The sequence below is a fragment of the Poecilia reticulata genome, chromosome 4, assembly GCF_904066995.2.
Source record: "Poecilia reticulata chromosome 4, P_reticulata-male-v2, whole genome shotgun sequence".
NCBI classification, from domain to species: Eukaryota; Metazoa; Chordata; class Actinopteri; order Cyprinodontiformes; family Poeciliidae; genus Poecilia; species Poecilia reticulata.
Window position 1 is genome coordinate 6,510,173 of NC_088833.1, and position 20,574 is coordinate 6,530,746.

Sequence of the window (20,574 nt, forward strand, 5' to 3'; positions counted from 1 at the left end):
GTGAAAAGACTATAATGTGTGGAGCACATGTTATAATCCCACATTACAGAAAAGTAACTCCAAAGTGATTATCCAGACTCTATCCGATAATGCCTTTGTTCAGTCTGCCAGCTGCTGTAATGTAAAATTTCCCTTTTAAATATGAGCAAGTGTGAACAAAAGCGAGATCAAATTCTGTCTTTGACTTTAAAAAAACAAACACGTGCCTGTAATGATTATGTTACTATGCAATTAGCCCGGTATCCATGATGACCACCATGGCAACGGTGTCGTGAAGGAGAACATTTTCAGCTTTTTGCACACCCACATGCTGAGGCCGGGCTACAGTATCCACATTATGCAGTGCATTCGATTTACAAATGTATCCGGCACTGTGCTGCAGAATCAGCAGCCTTATTCAAACTTAACTCAAGCATTTGTGTGTGGGTTTGCATTGTGGCTTTATATTTGCGTGGGTTTGGCCAGGGTGATCTAGTTTCAAGCTGCATATTCAAGAAATGCTTCTGTTGTTGATCTGTATGTCTCTGCTGTCTGAATTAAAAAGAATAGGCTGTCCAGTTGTTCTTTTTTTACATGCAGCAATGTGAAACTAGAAGAGTTTAATTCTGGCCTAAAGGAAAGGTTTAAATGCAGCAGGATAGCAAACTCATTTTACAGTAGTCCTGCTGCTGTAATGGAAGGGAATATTACACGAATAAAATGGCTTATATTACCAAGGAAAGCTACAGCTGCTTTTATGTACAGCTTCCCCAGTTAAAAAAATTAATAAATCAGTCAAAAGGAAAACTGGAGGAAAAATGTAAAACTTACAAAAAAAAAACAACATGGTGAAAGAAATCTGTTTCAATTAACATCTAATCTGACAAAAATCTTTCAAAATTCAACAACTTGCCTTGGCTATATTTGGAAGCTCTGCCTAAGTAAAGGATCTTAAAATCTGTGTAGTTTTCCATAAACCTGTGGAAATAAAAACAACCTAAAGCATGATGTTTCCACCTCTATGTTTCAACAGAGGCACAAAGTGTTTTGTTTCTATGCCAAACTTAGATACTGTTGAAACATTTTTCTATTTTTCAACAGTTTACTCCTTCATCCCATATCACAATTCTCCCACACAGGTGTAGGATTTTTATTTTCCCCAACATTTCGATGTTTATTTTGAAGAAAATTATTCCATCTTAAAGTCCTACTTTTGGTTTCAGAAATTCAGGTTATTGTTGGCACAGTAAGACTGATCTCAGCCTTTTGGCAAACTCTATTTTTTCCTTTATTTTCCTTAGAAATTGTTTTGTTTTATTACAGAACACTTGTCACATTAAATTAGAAAAAAATTTAAAAGATATTTGATTTGGTCTCACTACAAAAACCAAGTATGTGCTCATAGGCAAATCCTTTGGTGTCATCCACAATATGTTTTGATTAAACAGTACTTAATTTATAATGTAAATCCTGACAATAAATTGATGCTTGATTTATATATTTTTTTGTCTTTTTAAACCACACAAAAGAAAAAAAAAAGAAAACTGGAAAGACTGATTTGCGCCATACTTTCTATTAATTTTCACAGTTTTCATGTTAAAATCCTTCACAGAAATTTAGAAATTTTCTCTTATTTTATTGACACAGTTGATTTAAGTTTGAGTTATTTACACTTCAAAAGCATGTTTTAGTTTAATTTTGGTGCATTCCCTGTCACATGCATTACAATCTACTAAATGAATTCTAGCCAATGTACATTACAATTCAGATATTAGTATTTGCTGTTGCCACCTGTGTGCCAAATTTGAATTGTTTTGAATTGCTTGAGGAACCACCAAGATGAAATGATTGGAAGTTAACATCATTTATTGGTGACTTTATTTCTTCAGTACTTTTGATAGCCAATATGTGGTATATAGTACAATGTTGCCACCAAGTGGAGCAGTTAGCAAAAAACACCAAAATCATAATGAAGATAATTCTAAATAAGAAAAGCAGAGTTTCAGTAAGAGGTCAAATATCCAGTCAGTATCAGATGTTTTTTAGCTTAAAGTTTTAACTATGTAATTTTAATACCTTATGATGAATTAATATTTGTGTTTTCATACTTCTCAATAAACATTTGTTTTCGTGTCGTTTATCCAAATCTCACTGTACACTACATTATATCATTTGCGATGACTATAAATAAATTAATCTATTCTATTCTATCATGAACTAAGCAGAACCCTTGTTGAGAGAGTTCATAGAGTTTTCTTTTCTCAGAGTTTTCGTGAGTCACACAGAGCCTGATTGGTCACATTCTTGGGCACAGCTGACAGAGGCGTAGGTAAGACTATAAAGGCCTGTGAAATACTAAGCGAGTATGGGTAAAAAGTCCACCAAAGTGCTAAGATAAATCTAAAACTACATCCTAAATCCCAGCTTGAAAGGCAACAACTTAAGTCATGTACACAAAGAAACAAACAAAAAGGCGCATAGTAGAAAAAAAATTAAGCTTTCAGAGAGGACTAGTCAACAGAGCACATGTGAGGACAGAAGGAAACCCTGGGAGCAGGATTGCTCTATTATGAAGGAATTCCAAAGTAAAAGTAACTATAAAGTTAAAGAAGGTATGAAAACTCAACAAAACAAACACAAACATATTCAATCTGTAAGGAGGATAAAATCAGTTCAAATTTCCTGAGATGAAGGCTTAGGTCCAGAATGTACAGATGACAAAAGTTATAATAATAACACTCTAAACTTTAGAGTGTTATTTGGCGTTCTTTAGAGGTTCGTTTGTTACAGGTCCTAATCTAAGTAAGAGAAAACAATTGCTAAAATCTTTAAATTTCAGAAAGGATTATCCTTTCATATGTTTAAAAAAACTGAGGGAGGCAAAACTGAAATAAAAAGAAATTCGGTTACTAGCAGTTCCCTCCCTGGTCACTCCTACGTCTAACCTGTTCAACCTGCTGACATCTTACGACAACCAGATCTAAAGAAGACGAGGTGTGGAGGATCACCAGTCAAAATACACACAGTCAGATTCTTCTCAGCTTTTCCAACAGGATCAAAGAAGGAGGACATGGAAACAGACAACTCAGAGGACATTGAGTCCCTGATTGAGGACATGCAGTACATCCCTGGCCACTTCCACCTGGAGCTAAATCTTAACTGTGATCCTGTTGGGCCTGCAAATCTGCGATTCAGAGACACCTACCTGAAACAGGACAGCCTGCAAGCGGAGCTGGAGGTTGAAGTGGGATATCTGCAGTACGCTGTTCGAAATCTACTGGGGCTGCTGGCGTTTCACCTGGAGCAGCTGGACAGAGCTGAGGAAATATTCAGGTAGAAGACTAACTTCTTCTGGAAGGCCGTGTGAGCTAAGAAAGCTAATGTAGAGAGAGATTTTTGGGCAAAGTTTGGGCCATCATATTTTTAAAAGCATGTCTATGAAGTGTGTGCAATACATTTTATAACTTTAGGCTTTTCAAAAATTGCAGGTTTTCAGAATGATATGACAGAACAGTGAATCCGTATCATTCTGACTGCTCTGTTTCAACTAGTCACAAGCTGCAATGGACATAATAAACAGTAGAGACTTAAAATGACTAAATACGGCATATGTAATACACCAGAATTCAACAGCCATTTGAGAGTTGGCTTTACCTCACAAATTATATTTCATGTTGCTGACAAAGGGTTACAGGACACATTTGAGTCTATTTCCCATCAGAAGCTATTATAAACTTGGGGCTTAAGCTTTTTTTTTTCAATAATACATTCATTTGATAGTGGCACAAACAACACAGTAAACTATTCTTACTGTTCTTCATTTATCTAAACTATGCATCGCTTCTCGTAGATTTAATCAACAGAGAGGGTGTTGGGTTAAATCTATGGGGATGATGAGGCAACAAAGGTATAACATTTTAAGAAGCATAGAAAATTAAAAGACTCAATAAAAACAACAACTTGTTTCAAGTTTTCCTTTTAAAACATGAATGGTCTCTGCTGCCGTCAGGTCTGCAACAATGCTGTTCCACAAGTGAGGGTCATAAACAGAAAGTGATGCTTCACCTTGGCACTTTTAGAGAACACAAGAGAACTGAATGAATTCTACAATAAATGCAGAATGTATTGCATCTTAAAATCAATTCTAATAGGTAGATGTAGCCAAAACATAGACTTTAACTTTGGAGTATTGCAGGAATACTTTGGGAGCAAGAAGATTTCAAGGAATCTATTATAAAAATGTGATTTAAATGACTCAGGTTTGCTCTAAAATATGTTTCTTTTAACCCACTGAATTTCTGGCTTTTTAGGAGCATCTGCAAGGAGGACCCTGGGAATCTCAATGCCTGGGCCAACCTGGGCTTTGTGTATGACACACAGGGGAGAGAGGTGGATGCAGAGGAATGTGTGGACAAAGTCTCCTGTCTCATGGGAATGAACTCTGGAGACGATTCCCAGGAGGAGACCAGGCTACTCGCAGCACGATGTCTGGCTGAGCAGGCGTACGTCTATCCGTATGACGTGGAGCTGGACAGCGACGACAACTTGCCGGAGAAGCTGATGTCAGCGCTGTCACTTTACAACAAAGCTTTGCATTATGGGGGTCACCTGGTAAGAGATAAAAGATACAAAAAATGTTTGACAATGAAGGCGTACCATGTATTTATTAATAAACCCGTTTCTTGTCGCTGGCTGTCATTGTGATTGAGCTCAGTATGTTTAAAAGAATAATAATGATAAAATTTTATATTAGTCAACTCTCTGTAGAGTACAGTTCCAAATTCTGACCCAAGATAAACTCTGTAAAGCTGATTCTCGTTTTTTTTTTTGTTTTTTTTAGATACCAACCGGGGAAAAACAAACCTGGTACTTTAAAATGGCAGCTATTTATGTAAGGTATGGAGAAAACATCTAATATCTATATAATTTTTTTTTTTTACAACAAAGTGTCTAAATGTTAAAATATCCAGTCTTCATGTCTCTTGTAGACTGGACCAGATCATAAGAACCAAAGATGATTCTGAATACTCAAGACTCTTCCACTACAATAAGGGACTGAGGCTCCTAAAGGAAACACTGGAATCTAAGACAAAGCAGCACAAAGGTAAACATGTGTCTGTCTGCTGATATAAATTCAGAAGAGAGAAAGATTTTAACTCTATAATCTGGTATTACATTTTAAAATAATTGTTCAAATCGGTGCTCCATCCAAACTCTAGTCCTTCATCACATAGACTGGACTAATCACAGCTACATTTGTCATCACGTGTCATGACATTGATTCAGCTGAGCTACCTTTCCAAGATGATAACTGCTATTCTAAGATAAACAGAAGTAAACTATGTGTAGCTAAATAAAATTATATTTTGTCTGCAAATTAATGTTTTTTTCAAAAAGACATTTCTAAAGCAAAATAATTTATGTATCTGGCAGTTTATATGTATGCATGGCCTAAAATTCTGAGATTATATGCTTAACATATGTATAATATATGCATTAAGCTCCATTAAATGTGGTGAATCAATGTGTTTCTGTAACGTAAATGTTTTGTACATTTGTTCTTTAGAGATGCCATGATTGTTGTTTTTTTCCCACCAAAATAGTTCCATAGAAAGTGAGGAAACGCTCTTAATTGTGATGTCTCTTGTTAGCTTTAGCCTGGTGTTACGTTGGCATGATGTTGGAAAGAAAGGACGAATTTTCCTCCATCCCCATGTCAATACATGACTGCGGTTTCTCAGCCTCTGATCCCCTGTCCTGCTATGGAACCGTAAGTAAACTCAGAATTAGAAATCTCACCAAATACAATCCAGTTACTCCACATGTCTTACATTTATTATTTTCCTACATTACTACCTTTTCAACATATATTCTGACAGAGTTGTTTTGGTTTAGACATCAACGAATAAAAACAGTTGTAACAGAATTGCACATGCTGACATTTTACTATTACATAAGAGTCTTATAAAGCTTTATGATATCAGATACAAAATGAACCAATAAATCATACAAAATAATCAAAAAAATCTGTCAGGCTTCACACAAGGTCAGAGAAATATTATCCATTAAATAAAGTTTATTACCTTTATGCCTTATAAAAATAAGATGTTATGAGATTAAAATCCTCTTAATTTTTAGTATTTTGATGTGACACAATGCAAAGGAAGCAATTTCTTTAACTACATTGTTTTGCTTTAAGGATTATCTCAATCTGAAGCAAAAAAAACAACTTTTTTTCATACTGTCGATGTTTATGAAGGGTGAATTGTTCAGATTTGTAACTGAACAATTCACTTAAAAAGGAATTAGTTATATTGTTGTTAACCTCAGTTAATAATATGATTTCAATATACTACACGTATTCTAACCAAATTATAGTACAATTCAGACATTAGCATTTGCTGCTGCCACCTGTGTGCCAAATTGAACAGAACTGTCTTTCTCTTCAGGCCATGGATTTGGCTAGTGACGATACAATCATCCTGAACCTTCTTGCCAAGATCATCTTTTTGCTGGGCAAACATGAAATGGCCACAGGGATCTGCAACATGGCTCTGAATGTTCTGCCAGATCCAGAGCTCAACTGGCAGGCCTACTGCACACGGGCAAAGGTATTGCATCTGAGACACATCAACTCCACACATTTCATGATACACTTCATATAAAGCCGTGAGTAGAAGGCTTCAGTGTATTCTCTGTACATAATAATGGAGTAATAACATAACACATAGGTATACCTATGTGTTATGTTTGCAACCTCCAAAATTATTGGCAGCGCTGGTAAACTAGGACCACATTAAGGAAAAGAAAAATCCCTCAAACTATAAAAATAAAATCTTTTTACAACTTTATTCCGGCAACTTTATGACTTTATTTTTGTACTATTTCAACTTTATTCTCACAGTATTATGACTTTATTCTTGTACTTTTTTATTCTTGTAATTTTATTTTTTTTAATTTTCATTATTATATTATATTATAATTATTATATTATGTTAGTATCAAACCAATAAAAAAACTTTGTGATTTTGGTGAAAAAAAGGCTCTCATTAAAGGTCGTTATTTTAAGAAGGTACTTTTAATCTGACAAATGAGCCTCACCAGAGTACGTCTTTTCATTTCCTGAATATGGCTGTATATTCTCTGCTTAGATAAACGTGATCCTTTATGTCAACGAACTTGAGAATGCAAAACTCGGAATAGGAGGAGCTCCAGATCGCCAGAAGCTAGCTGAAGCTAGAAAAGACTTGGACAGGGTGCTGACAGTACGTCCGTGTTTGAGGACTCATCTAGAGATGGCACAGGTAAAGCAAAAACTATGATGACTCGGGTCCGGGACATAGGCTGGGAACAGACTTACAGCTTCACGCTCTTCTTTTTAGGTCTTCTATTACATGGGAGTCGATGCACTCCAAGAGAGCCTTATGGTGGACGAAAGCTCAATAAACCATGCTCTGGTGAGTCTGTCCAAAGCCCTACAGTTCAAGCCAGGAGACAGCTTACCAGACCTCCATGTGCTCAGAGGACGCTGCCTTTTAATAAAAGGCGAAGAGCAGAATGCTGCAGAGTGCTTCAAGCAGGCAATGGAGTTAGAGAGGCCAGGGAGCACCGACACCACAGCCCTGCACTGCCTCCTAGTGACGCTCCTCAATCTATTTATGCAAGAAGGTTCTGACCCTAGTTCTGTCATCACTCAGCTGGAGATGTGGGTAAACAAGGCAGAGGAGCGATATCCTCAGGATACTGTAAAAGCAGAACTCCGGGCTCTCTACAGAACACACACAGAAGAGGTCACAGAGTTGTCCAAGACTCTGATCAGGACAGGACGCTTGGGCCTGGTGAAAAGGCTGCTGGAAACCGTTGTGCCCAGACAGCTTGCTGAGAGAAAACCTCTGAGTCGGTCTTTTTCATTAACTTGAAACAATAGTATTAATTTACCAAGACAAATGGCTATTAAGAAAACACAAAATGCAAAAAGTAATCAAGCATTTCAGAAAATTGACAGTCCTCAGTAAGCATTTTAACTGTTATGTTTGTTAATCTCATTAAAAGGATAAAAACAAAAAAATATATTTTGAATGTGATTCTTAGAAACCTGTATGTACAGTGCCATGCAAAAGTACTCAGAGCCCCTTCAACTTCATTTTTTTTTTTACATCCGTAAAAAAAAGCATTTTTTTATGGATTTACTGGTATCTTATGTCATAGACCAGCGTACCATATGATTGTGAAGAGGATGAAAAAAAAGCATTGTTACAATCTTTTTTAGAAAATAAAGATCTGAAGAATGGAGCGTATTTATATTTAACCCACATGAATCAACATTTTGTAGAACCACATTCTTCTTTGCAAAATACCTCCCTCTCCTCTCAGTCACATGGGATGGAAAGTATCAGTCAACAAACATTTTCATGCCTTGCCATTGTCTTGCTCCATCTACTTTCCAGAAAAAAAGGTAAAAATGCATATTCACAGCTTTGTTTACCTAAAAATGTTCTATAAAGTCTGGCTTGTATTTATATTTAGGTCCATTAATCTTCCTGTCATCTCCTTCCAGCTTCAAAGCAGAAGAAAAGCATCCCAAAAGCAGGATACTGTTGGGATACATCAATAGCATCATGTTGATGATGCTGTTGTTCTCCATTACAAGAGCAATAGATTACAATTGCTATTGTAATTTTTTACAATAGCAATGTTCTCAGGTTGATGAGCCTCACGGTGCATTTTGCATGTGTGCCAAAAAGTTCAATTTTGATCTCAACTGACTAAACCTACCGATATATGTTTTCAGGCTTGTGGCAAACTGGATTTAATATGCCTTTTGTTTGGAAATTGGGATGTTTTTTGCAAGCCATCAGTAAGGCCAAATTGGTGGAGGAGTTAACCAGAATCTTTTGTTTTTGTTCTGGAGGAACATAAAGAAGCTATGCAGTTTCTCCAGAGTTACCATAGGAGCATTCGCTGCTTCTTTTGTTTAAAGATTTTTGCAAGAAACACAACAAACAAATTTTTTTATTCCATACATTTGCATTGCTCCAGTAAGAAACCATATATGGTACTAGCTGGTAGCTATCCCTTTCAGTTGGTATCTAAAAGGCTTATTGGGGCCTGCCATAGCAATGCATACGGAAAGCTTTGAAATGCCTGGCGAAGTCAGTCGTACTAATAGACCGGCTTTCTATTGGTATGGAAGTCGGTCATGACTTCGCACTGAGTGTCAGCTTCTGAAAAATGTTTTCAAAATTTTTCTAGGGCTTTTCTGTCAAGGTGTGTCAGAGCAAATTGGCCAATCATTTTCATCCTTTTCTTGAAAATTTCAGAGCTCAGCGCACACCATCTCTCTCTCATCTGTCCTGTTACTGTGAGTGAGGTACAGATATGAATCGCGGTGTTATTGAAGATGAGAATGGAATGGAGGAAGTCAATGTAAGACAGCATGCTAGTGATACCCCACACAAGACACAGTTAGTGTCATGACCGAGTGTTCAGCCTCAAACACCAACCGGCGCAGCTCCCAAACATAAAGTCATATTTTTCCAGTCCAACCACGGGAAAACCCTACAAATTATATCCGTAGGTGTTAGATGAACTTACTATATTTCGTGAATGTGTTGTGTTGTACTAGAAAAATATGACCCTAAGTAAAAAATGGAGGGAAGAGCTGTTTCACTCGCACCTACCTCCATCAGCATTCCTCAGGGGGAAGCAGAGAGAGCGCCTGAAGGACCCGTTGCATGCAATTTGTCATCATACCACTAGGTGGCTCCAAACATATGCATCAATCAAAAATCTCACTATAAACTCACATCACCATTACCATTTTGGGCAAAATATAATCATCCTATCCATATACACACACATTTTTCTCTCTTTTACTCTGGGTTCCAAAAAACAAACACACTTTGGCAGGCCTTGTCAGGCCCCGTTTAAATTTCTTCAGAAATTTTCAAGTTTTAAACACACTGCTATTTGTAGGTGTTTAAGTGGCGCGTGAGTTTCTGTTACAACTCACGCGCCACACCCTTCACCTCTTCCCTAATTTTCAGCGCCCTTTCAGTTGCAACAAACAATCACCTCACCTCAATAGTCTATTTATTTGGCTGAGATCACATTTACGTCCCTTTCTGTTCAGATATCATGAATAATTAACCTATAACAGTTGAATAGGTAGATATCAATGTTCCAAAAGGAGAATCTAAAGTCTTTCGATATTTGCAAGCTGAAACTGAAAATCATTTCACATAACTGCAGAGTACATATCTAACAACTGATAAACATTAAATCCTGACAATCTATATTCCAAAAGGCTTGACAAACAATTCAGTTATCGACAGCCAAGTTCACCTCCATTTTTTTTTTATGCAAACAAACTGCACAGTCAAAAATCCAAAATGCACAAAGGTCTAAGCAGTTTTGCAAACAGAGCTATTAGCTCTATTTGTAATGCATAACCAAAGAAATCACTGTTCTTGTCCTGGCACTCCTATTTATGTCTAAATTCCACTAATGAGAAAAAGGTTCTTGCAATTTGCAAATCAGGCAGCAAAGAGCAGTGTCATCAGTGACTTGGCAACAATAGACTGTGGGGTTGTAAACAAACTTTTCGTGCTTTAGGTGAGTTGGGATGATCGAAATGATTTATACAACAAGATAAAAGGAGTGATTTTTTTTTATTTATTTATTTTAGTCTGAAGTTTAAATAGGATTACAGTACCTTTAAAAGAATGTATATCATATATAAAGTTCTGAAGAGTTTATCTACAACATGTGAGGCACGTGATTGCATGACTGTGTGTGGACATTTTGTATGCCACACCTCAAACACACTGTTTTTTGTGTGACACCATGGAAAATTAACTAAATAAAAGACTTCCATGATAAACAAGTACCATTTTGTACAATGGGGTATAATTTCTTTATGCCTCAATGGTTCATTGGTTCAAACTCATTTTGTAAACATAACATGACAACCTGTGACTAGTACATTGGTCGGGAAGGAGATATGACCAGTGTTGCAGATGTAAATGGGTTTTGGTGCAAAAATGTAAATCAATACCAGAACAAAAGATGGGTTTCCAGGAATAAATAGCTTCATTTTTCTTGTTGATTTTTACTGTGATTCAATAAAATAAATTATATTTGATGAAAAGTGGAAATGTTTCAATGTCAGAGTCCTTAATCCTAGTCTTATAGAAAATGTGTGGTCAGAGGGGACAAGATGTGTGAAAGCACGGCAGCCTACACACCTGGTCCAGTTAAACTAGTTTTGTCAGGAAGAATAAAAGTTGTGATTTGATCCAACTGCTTTCTGGGCTACACCTGTCCCATTATTTAAGATTTAGTTTATACAAACAACCAGATTAGTAACCAGTGACCAGAAAAGCAAATCAGTAACTCAAAAGTTAGCCCTCTCCAGTTTTCACTATACATTTTTACAAAAAAGAAAAAAAAAAAGAAAAAAAAAAAATATATATATATATATATATATATATATATATATATATATATATATATATATATATATATATATATATATATATATATATATATGGCAAATAGTAATAGATCCTGGATCTTAATTTATCTTCCACTGCAGCTCCAAAGTCCTAACAAAATTCCTCACACCTTCTATTTGAAACAGGAAGGGCTTTTAGTCACAAGAATTCAGCGGAAAATGGGTTGGCTGGGAAAAAAACAACAAAAAAAACTGTTTCAACTTAAAGTTGATCAGACAAGAAGCTTTTCCAACTGACCTGTGTGAATAGTACAGTATTTTGAGTCAAGTGTTATTTTATCTCCAATTCGATCTCTTATGTCCTCAGAAGAGAAAGTACTACTCTGTGCCGAGCTGTCATTAGGTCAGCCAAGCATTGTGACAGCTAGAAAAAACAAAAAACACTTTTTCATGGAATCAGTCAGAGTTTTTAGAAGCACATGCATAAATTCATGTGAAACCATGGAGATATTTTTTTTCCTCAACACGCCAACAGGTGTTCAGTGACTGCTAAAAGTTTGTGACCTCTGAAAATGGCCTCAGAATCCACTGACCCCACTTTGTGGTTTAACTTGGCCAACGACTTTGAAGTTCAGCTGGTGTTCTTCCCAATCACTTCCACTTTTTTATAACGTTACTAAGAGTTGACAGAGAAATATTTAGCACTGAGGAAATTTCTTTGCAAAATATTTTATTGCACAGGTGGCATTATATCACGGAATCAGGTAGGAACTTACTAAACCCCTGATAGAGACCCATCCTTCGGTTTGAACATTGTTCTCTGAGTTGTCATTGGGTTCTTGGACGTCTCTTGTATATTCAGGTTATTTCTTTGTTAGAAATATTGTGAAGAGCATTTTTTCCATGGTTGGTTGTAATAAAATGATGTTTCCAGGGTTAGGGTTATGTGAAAGGTAAGAACACAGTTACTGCATCTGATTGTTATGTGGCTGATTGTCAGTTTCTCTGTAAAGGATAACATTCTTTAGATTCTGTTCACCTGCTGACAGATCGACCACACCTGCAGAAATATAAACCACTGGACGTGGCTTGTCATTTAAGCCCCGCTTTGCGCAAGAATTCAGGTTCTGCAGCATTGTGTTTTTTTTTCCCCCCCAAGGTTCTGAATAACTCCTGAGACGTCACGCCCCACACAATCAGTCCTTTCAGTACTCTACTGGATCACAGCAAGGCTTCCAGAATCATCAGGTAAAATTGTATTTCTTTGTGAAAATATCCAATGTCTCTTTTTTTATTTTGTTCTTTTCTTGCAAAGGAAAACAAAATTTGCCTAAAAAGTAGGTTTATAAAATGTTAAAACCCAGGACAAAAAATCACTGTTGATTCGCAGTAACATTAGAAACAATTTTAGAACTACACCTATTTGTGAAATTTTGAAGCAAAATAATTAAATAAGAACTTTTGCTTTGCTGAGCATATATATACGTTTAAGCCCAGAAAAACATATATATGCTCTAGAAGTATATGTATTTTTCTTTTCATTTTGGTTGTTAAAATACAATCAGTGTTTGTGTTGTTGTATAATCTTGTGTGGTTGTGGGTTTATTTCACCAAAGTGAATCTTTTCAATTTCTCAAAATAGAAAGGAATTAGATTGGTCACGAAGCTCAATCAAGGAGAAAACAAACAGAAAAAACTGGTTTCTCCTTGATTTTTATGTTACGTTAATTAAGATCCATTTAATGTAACAATTTTTTTTTTAATTGTCTCATAATATGACAAATGGAGGAACACAGTATCTTATCTCCATGGACATGTAGGGTGTGTCATCCATTGTTGCAATCATGACTTGTTTGCTTCTATTGAATTCAAGTACATTTATAGAGTTTCACAAATAATCCTCTCTTCAGGTATTTTAAAAAACAAAAATTTCACTCATATCAAATACAGTTCTTGTTCCCTGCATTATTTCGCAGCCAATTTCTTGTTGGACATTAAATAACACGTTTTAAGCTTTTCTTACATTGTAGAATTTGTTTACTTTTTTTTTTTTTTTGCTTTTTTTTACGATAGGAAGTTTTTCTCTGGAAATACTTTCAACAGAACAAAAGTTTAACGATAGGATCTTGCTTTATTCATTTTTGGAAAATAGTTAGCTCCAAAAACTAAAACTCTCAAAACTATTGGACCTTTTGAGGTACATCTGTACAATTTAGCAAGTAATAAAATCCCCAGATTATTAACAAGTTAGCTCAAGTTAGCTATTTACCTTTCACCGCCCACTTTTTCAGGAAAAATTGAAAAAGTTTACTGCAGATCTCTGGGCCTTCAATTTACCTGTGGTCTAGTTTGTAGACGTCACCATCTGCCAAGCTAACCGAATGACTCATGAAGAGCAAGACTCACATATTTTTAAACAATTAATTTCAATGAAGCAGGATGCGATGAAGTGATAACACCACCTTATCTGATCCAACTCCATGCTATCTTCTGATGAGAACATCTCAACATGCTGGATGTTTGAAACTGAAATTTGAGTATTTATTATCTGACCCCTTGGGGGAACTCATAGAACGTGGAAATTTAATTTCCAGACTGTTAAAAATGGTCACACACAAGACATGACAGAGCTGTATATTCCTCAAAATTCCTTAACATTCCTCATTTCTGACCTGTATCCTGAGGGTCATTATTTTTATTTTTCCTTGCTTGTTGTGATCTTTGGCTCCCTGTGATTTCTAAAAAACTTGGTGGGTACAGATTTGCTGAGAGTGTGGCGTATACAGGCTCACAAATGGTACACCTGTAAGAGGATGAGTGTAGTTAGAGCTTCAGATCCTGATTTGAAAATTATCTGATTGATCATAGTCAAGATCCATAGAACGACTATAGAACATCTTATGCAATGTTCGGTATCTAATAACAGATATATGTTGCATTTAACGTTTTTTGACATGCTCTGGCTTATACTTTTTTCCTGTCCTTTTTTAGCTAACATTTAGTGAAAGATGAGTGAAAACTGGAACTCTGACCTCCTCAGCTGCTGTGATGACATGAAATCTTGTAAATATTAATCGTTTTTAAAACAGCTTTACATTTACCTTTTTATTACCCTAATTTTCTCCATTGTTTTGGCAAATAAATCTGCTTAAGAAAATTTGCCTTTAACTTTTATTTTTATTTTTTTCAGGCTGCTATGGTCTCTGGTGCTGCCCCTGTCTTGCCTGCACCGTGTCAGGACTTTTTGGACAGAACCGCTGTCTTCCACTGTGTGATATTTGCAGCCCTGCTGTGATGTCTGCTTTTGGGATACCTCTGTGTGTCCCCCCTGCAGGATTAGCCCTGCGAGTCGGGATTCGGCAGAAATATGAAATTAAGGTAAAAACAAAATAAAAAGTGAGCCAATGAGCTTCTTATTCCACATTAATGATGATTTTAAAGTTTTCTCTTTGACCAACAGCTTAAGAAAATTCACCTCAAGCAGTCTTACATAAAACAAAGAGTAAAACAGGAAGTGTTTTCTTTCCCCCACAGGGTTCTCTTTGTAAGGACATTGCCACGTCCTGCGTCTGTGTGTGGTGCTCCTGGTGCCAGTTGCATCGGGAGTTGAAGTATCGCAAGCACACCCCTGCTGTCGTGAACCAGCCTAAAAAATGAAAAACTACAGAGGTTTTATAAAGATAGTGATCGTCTTTAGTTTAACCATGTCTAAATATAGCTTAACAGAATTTGTTTTTAGCTTTGTTGTGGCTATAATAAGCATTAGATTTAAATACATAAAACAGTCTCGGGCTTTGAACATCAGGATTTGCTCGGCTCAGTTTATGAGCCCTGTGTTAAAGTCTTAGCAAACTGAATTTTTGGATAAGTAATTTAATACTGAGATGAAGAATGAAGAAAAAATTTTTACTTTTTAATGGTGGTGTGTTCATGTTTCTGTTTATGATTTAAATGAAACTTTTTAAATATATGTAATTGACATAATATTAATATGACAAATGAATGTTTTTAAATGTGTGGTTTTTTAATGCATTTAAATGATAATTCTAATTTCATTTCTTGGAGTAATTATTGACATTAAATAATTATTCCTGTCAAACAGCAACAATCACAATCTCCTGGTTTTAATTCAGTTCAGTTCACATTTAGAAAAAAATTCCTGTGTAATTTTAAGATTCCCAATAAACGGTTTCCTTCATCTTGTTTAATACCTTGGTGTTTATGTGTCTTGTTTTGCAAAAAATATACCATAAAATGTTGTATTACTGAAAGTTTGTGTTACTTAAAATTTTATCTATAATGCATACAATTTTGGTAAAAAAAAAAAAAAAAGTACTCCAGTAAGAGTAGCATTAATTAATTATATTTTATATTACTTGAATACATTTTTGGATGAGTACTAAGACTAAAAGTATTTTTGTATAAGGGATTCTCGAGAACTGTCATTGTTTATCAGACATGATCTAATTTGTAAAAATGATAATCTAATCTGACACAGAAATATAAAATTATTTGAAAATTAGTACATTTAAAGGAATAAAATAAAAAATATATATAGTATAATTTCTCTATTATTACAAAATACTACAAATTCATACATACCAAACACATATTTCTACATCTGGTATTCATAAATAATTTTTAAACAAACTATTTCAAACTAATACTTGTAGTAGTTAATGTATGTTAGAACAGTGTAAATAATATACAAACATACTATGTACTGAATATTAATTTATCAATGAAAATAAACATTAATACTGTGCGTAGAAAAATACTGTAGCTGTGTCTGGTGCATTTTTGGCTCCTCAATTTTCTGACTCTAAGCTTATAATGAGAGTTACTTTCAAAGGCTGTGCAACTTTTAACCCTTGGTTAAATAATGTGTTCTATACATTTTTTATTATTATTATTATTATTATTATTTTCCTTTATTTAACCAGGTAAACTCCATTGAGATCTAGATATAATTTTCAAGAGGGACCTGGGCAGAAATCTGCAACAGTCTAGATACAGTTTGTTTATCATTATGTAGCATCTACTCAATGCTTAAAACATATCCTTTATATCCAGGGTTTCAGTTGTAGATTGATTATAGATCAGACTTGATTGAATGTGCTTACAAACCTACGGTATATTACAATATAATAAATTACTTATGGAGAATTATTTGCACATGGCTATGTGTATAAAATACGTTAATCTGCATTACTGTAAAACTAGGAAATATATATATGATTACATAATACATTTAAAATAACTATCATCAAAATATAAACAGTTAATACAAAAGTATGACGATAATAATAACAACAGTAGTAATAGTAACAATAGCAAATTTAAAATCTTCATTCTTGTATATAATCATAAAGTTGTTGTACTCTTGGGAAATTCAATTAGGAAAAGTTTTCCAAAGCAAGAGTTGCAATTTTGCCAAATGAACACCAGGTGGCAGTGTTTTCTATACACTCCAACAAATGGGAGCCCGCAGTTAAAGGGTAATGACACAAGTTGTCTCTGAGCCAAACAGAAATGATCAAGATTTCAGATGTTTGAGACCAAACAGTTGGATCCGATTTAAGAAATGGTGTGATGCATTCTTGACGTTTTAAATTCTTCTAATAGATGTAGCAAAAAAAATAAAATAAATAATTAAACCGCAAAGTAGTAATTTGGTTACTTAGATTATGTGGCAATCCTCCAAACAAATGAAGGATTTCAGAAAACGATTTTAGTTTGAAAAAGGTTTTACATAAGCAAACAGTTTTTTAAAAACCTAATAAACATGGCAGCTTATATTACATTCAAGGCTATCTCAGTGATTAAATTATCTGTGTTACAGTATTAAATGAGTATGAAGATGTTGCTGAGGCCTTATTTATCTCAGCACTGTACAGTCTTACATCACCCCCCCCCCCAAAATATGCCGATTCACAGTTCTGCGTTTGCTGTGACAGGAGTTAAAGAAAGATGTTTTGGAACACTGAGCACTAGAATCTAAATAGATAATCTTCATGGAGATGGGGAGATAATATTTTTACTTTAGTTTCCTGTTAACATTGGTATCTTTTTTTCTTTTTTGAGGAAGCACAATGTAAAACTCCTTATGTCACATGTGTCAAAGTCAAAGCTTGAGGACCAAATGTGACCTGCCACAACTTTTTATGTGTGACCATTTAGACTCTAGAGAGCCACATAAATAGTCTTCAAGACAGAAGTTTGCATTTACATATTATCAAATCAAAGCAGCATGTTTTGTCTATACACTGCCCAGTTACAATAATTTGAAAATATGTTCAATATTATTCAACTTTAAGAAGTACACATTGAATGTAGACATAGCATATGTATGTGTGTCTTTTATATTTTAACAGTTTATTAATGGGTAATTTTATCAATACATTCTGTTACAACAGGCCCGTTAAGGACATTCATGATATTGACATGGCCCAAATTGAAAATTACTCTGACACCCTTCCTAACATTATGTATCAATGTTGAATGTTTTAGAAAAAGGAGAAGTTTTACAAATGTCTAGTCAGATTGTCAGCACAGATGTAGACATACAGGAAAATATGAGAGTCACTGCAAAAATAGCCCCTTTTTTTGGTGCATGATGTCATCTCTCATAGATATGAGATATTTCTACTAAAGATCAAGGAAACAGTTTCCTGTTCTATGGCATATTTTATTGCATTTTTGCTAGTTGACAGAGTTTTCATTGTAATCAATCTATTGAAGCTTTTACAGTTTGTGGCTAAACTTAAGCATCTGACTGGGAAACTAGTCTATTTGACTGCTTTGAGGATGCAAGCTCTTGTAAGATGTTGTTTTTGTTGATTTAATTGAAAGTGCCATGCAGTGACCAGAAATTAATTTATTTTTCTTTATTTGGTTTTCATGTTGCCATGGATTCTGGTGCTGTCTCTGCCTTGCCTGCACTGTTTCTGGATGATTTGGAGAAAGCAACTGTCTCCCTTTATTTGGCATTTCAAGTCCTGCTGAATTCACCGGCTGTGGGATAAAGCTGTTGTTCCCCCAGCAGCACTGCCTCTAAGGGCTTCGTTTCAGTTGCAAAGAAGCCCTTTAGACTTAAGCAGAAACACAATTACAAATTAAAAACCATTTTAGTGTGCTCATTTTTCAAGGTTCTCTCTGTAAAGTCATTGCTGTTTTCTGTTTCTGCATTTGGTGCACCTGCTGTCAAATGCATCGAGAGCTAAAATGTCACAAACTGACTTCTGTTGTCATCAATGTGCAGTCGCAAACTGTTCTCATCCAGAATCCTCCTGGCACGATGTATTGCTGTGGTTGTTAACGGTCTTTTTGTTTTTGTCTTTTTGTTTTTGTTTTTTTGGCCAAACTCAACTGTTAAAAAGCGTCTCATCATATCACACACATTCTGTGGCAGCATTCTGAAGTGATTTCCAGACTTTTGAACATGGACAAAAGCTTTTAACAGTTTGTCAGGTAAGATTTTTCTATATATGTGTATATTTCCCATCTCTAGACAAACGTCTGACAAGGGATCATTTTTGTTACTCAATACTTCCTTTGGTGATAAAGGAGTTTGAGATTTTATCGTTTTTAAGAATAATATTAGTAGGAGAACGAATGGAAACATTTAAACCTGTAAAATGATAACCCTTTAATTCTTAAGAAATAAAGAGGTATTGCAACCAAATGGGAAGGATAGAAAAGTTCAGAGTAAAATTTTAATAAAATAAAATTTTAATAACATTTTCATAAAGTTCACTGTCTATTGGTGAACTTTAAAAAGTTCCCCAACAGGTGAACTCCCTAATAGGTGAACTCCCTAATAAGTATTTATTATTAAAATTGTATTAAAATTGTCAAAGTTCACCTACTGGGTGAACATTAATAAGTAAAATAAACAAGGTTTATTTAATTCCCTGTTGTTTCCTCACACACAAATTCAAACTATGACACTATGACTAGGGTTCCATTTGGAAGGATATTGTTGCGACCTGCTGCTGCCCAACGTGTGTCTGGTGTCAGATGTACCGCGAGTTAAAATATCGCAAAAAGTCCCCAGTCGTCATCAACATGCAGATGCAATCTCCTGTCAACATGCAGCCTCATCCAATGATGGCACTTCCTCCTCAGCCTGTTTTCAACAGATAAGCAGAAATCATCCAGGCTCCCTGTCGCTTTTCATCATCATCACAATATTTAACATAATTACCACCATTGTGAGATATTTGAATTTTATGTATCTTAATTTGGACAGAACAAATAGATTCAGCAAGATCTAGAGAAATTCATCCATGCCTTTATCAGCTGCAGCTGATCGAGAACGCTGCTGCTCGTATTCCCATTAAAACTAGAAAGACAGAGCACATCACATAGTCCCGAAGTCTGGAGGCTAATAATATGAAATTCCTTTAAGTCTAGACTGAAAACCCACTTGTTTAGAATTCCGTTTGAAACATCATAATATGAAACATTAATCAACATTCTTATGTGTAATGTGGCACTTGACAAAATGTAACTATTCAATTGTTGACTCTGTGTTTTCTGACTTTGTGATTTTGTGTTTTTATGATGTAAAGCACTGAACTACCTTGTTTCTAAAACGTCCCATACAAATAAACTTGATTGACTTGATTGTCTAGTTCTTGAGGCAGGTCTTTGTGCATCTGGACTAAGAACAAGTAGTTCATAGTTCATGTGACATTCTTACACAAGGTCAAAGTCTTACACTAAATACCTACATAGGGCAGAAAGTTGTAAGTTTAGCAACTGACAAAAAGTAAGCATTGAAGTGAAAATTTTCTTTTAAACACAATTCAGTTTAAGCCAAAGCCACTAAAATTCTCACTTGAACTCCTTGAATATAGTGCATATGGCAGACTGAATACAATATCCACATTATTTTAAAAAGTTTCATTGGAACATGCGTCCCAGCAGCAGCGTCCCTATTTGCCTGCAGATTTGCATGTCAACTTTACATATGGGCTCGGCTCAGGTGACCTGGTTTGTTGTCACATTAAAAACAAAGTATTTAGTGTGAAAAAGAAGTGCTGGTAGTATTAAAATAAATTATGCACTTGTTCAAAGTTGGATGAAGAAATGTTCTAAAAGTAATATTTTTAGTGAATAGAACATTTATTGCAGTC

At 35.2% G+C, this 20,574-nt stretch overlaps 2 protein-coding genes across 3 annotated transcripts; both read left to right on the forward strand.

Annotated features, from left to right (window-relative positions):
• The first annotated feature begins 2,808 nt into the window (after positions 1–2,808).
• Positions 2,809–10,867, forward strand: ttc22 (tetratricopeptide repeat domain 22). Its single transcript, XM_008415207.2, has 8 exons — positions 2,809–3,312; positions 4,290–4,590; positions 4,820–4,875; positions 4,968–5,083; positions 5,631–5,749; positions 6,429–6,590; positions 7,131–7,283; positions 7,362–10,867. The coding sequence occupies exons 1-8, from the start codon at positions 3,050–3,052 to the stop codon at positions 7,896–7,898; spliced, it is 1,707 nt and encodes a 568-aa protein (XP_008413429.2). The 5' UTR covers positions 2,809–3,049; the 3' UTR covers positions 7,899–10,867.
• A 1,529-nt stretch (positions 10,868–12,396) lies between these two features.
• On the forward strand, positions 12,397–15,640 carry LOC103468262 (cornifelin homolog A-like). 2 transcript variants are annotated; one of them, XM_008415206.3, is made up of 4 exons: positions 12,397–12,682; positions 14,426–14,497; positions 14,625–14,812; positions 14,969–15,640. In XM_008415206.3, exons 2-4 carry the CDS (start codon positions 14,443–14,445, stop codon positions 15,089–15,091), a joined length of 366 nt encoding a protein of 121 aa, XP_008413428.1. In that variant the 5' UTR covers positions 12,397–12,682; positions 14,426–14,442; the 3' UTR covers positions 15,092–15,640. The 2 variants fall into 2 exon arrangements, with proteins under 2 accessions (XP_008413428.1, XP_017161703.1); XM_017306214.2 differs by having other exon boundaries at positions 14,437–14,497.
• Positions 15,641–20,574: the final 4,934 nt, after the last annotated feature.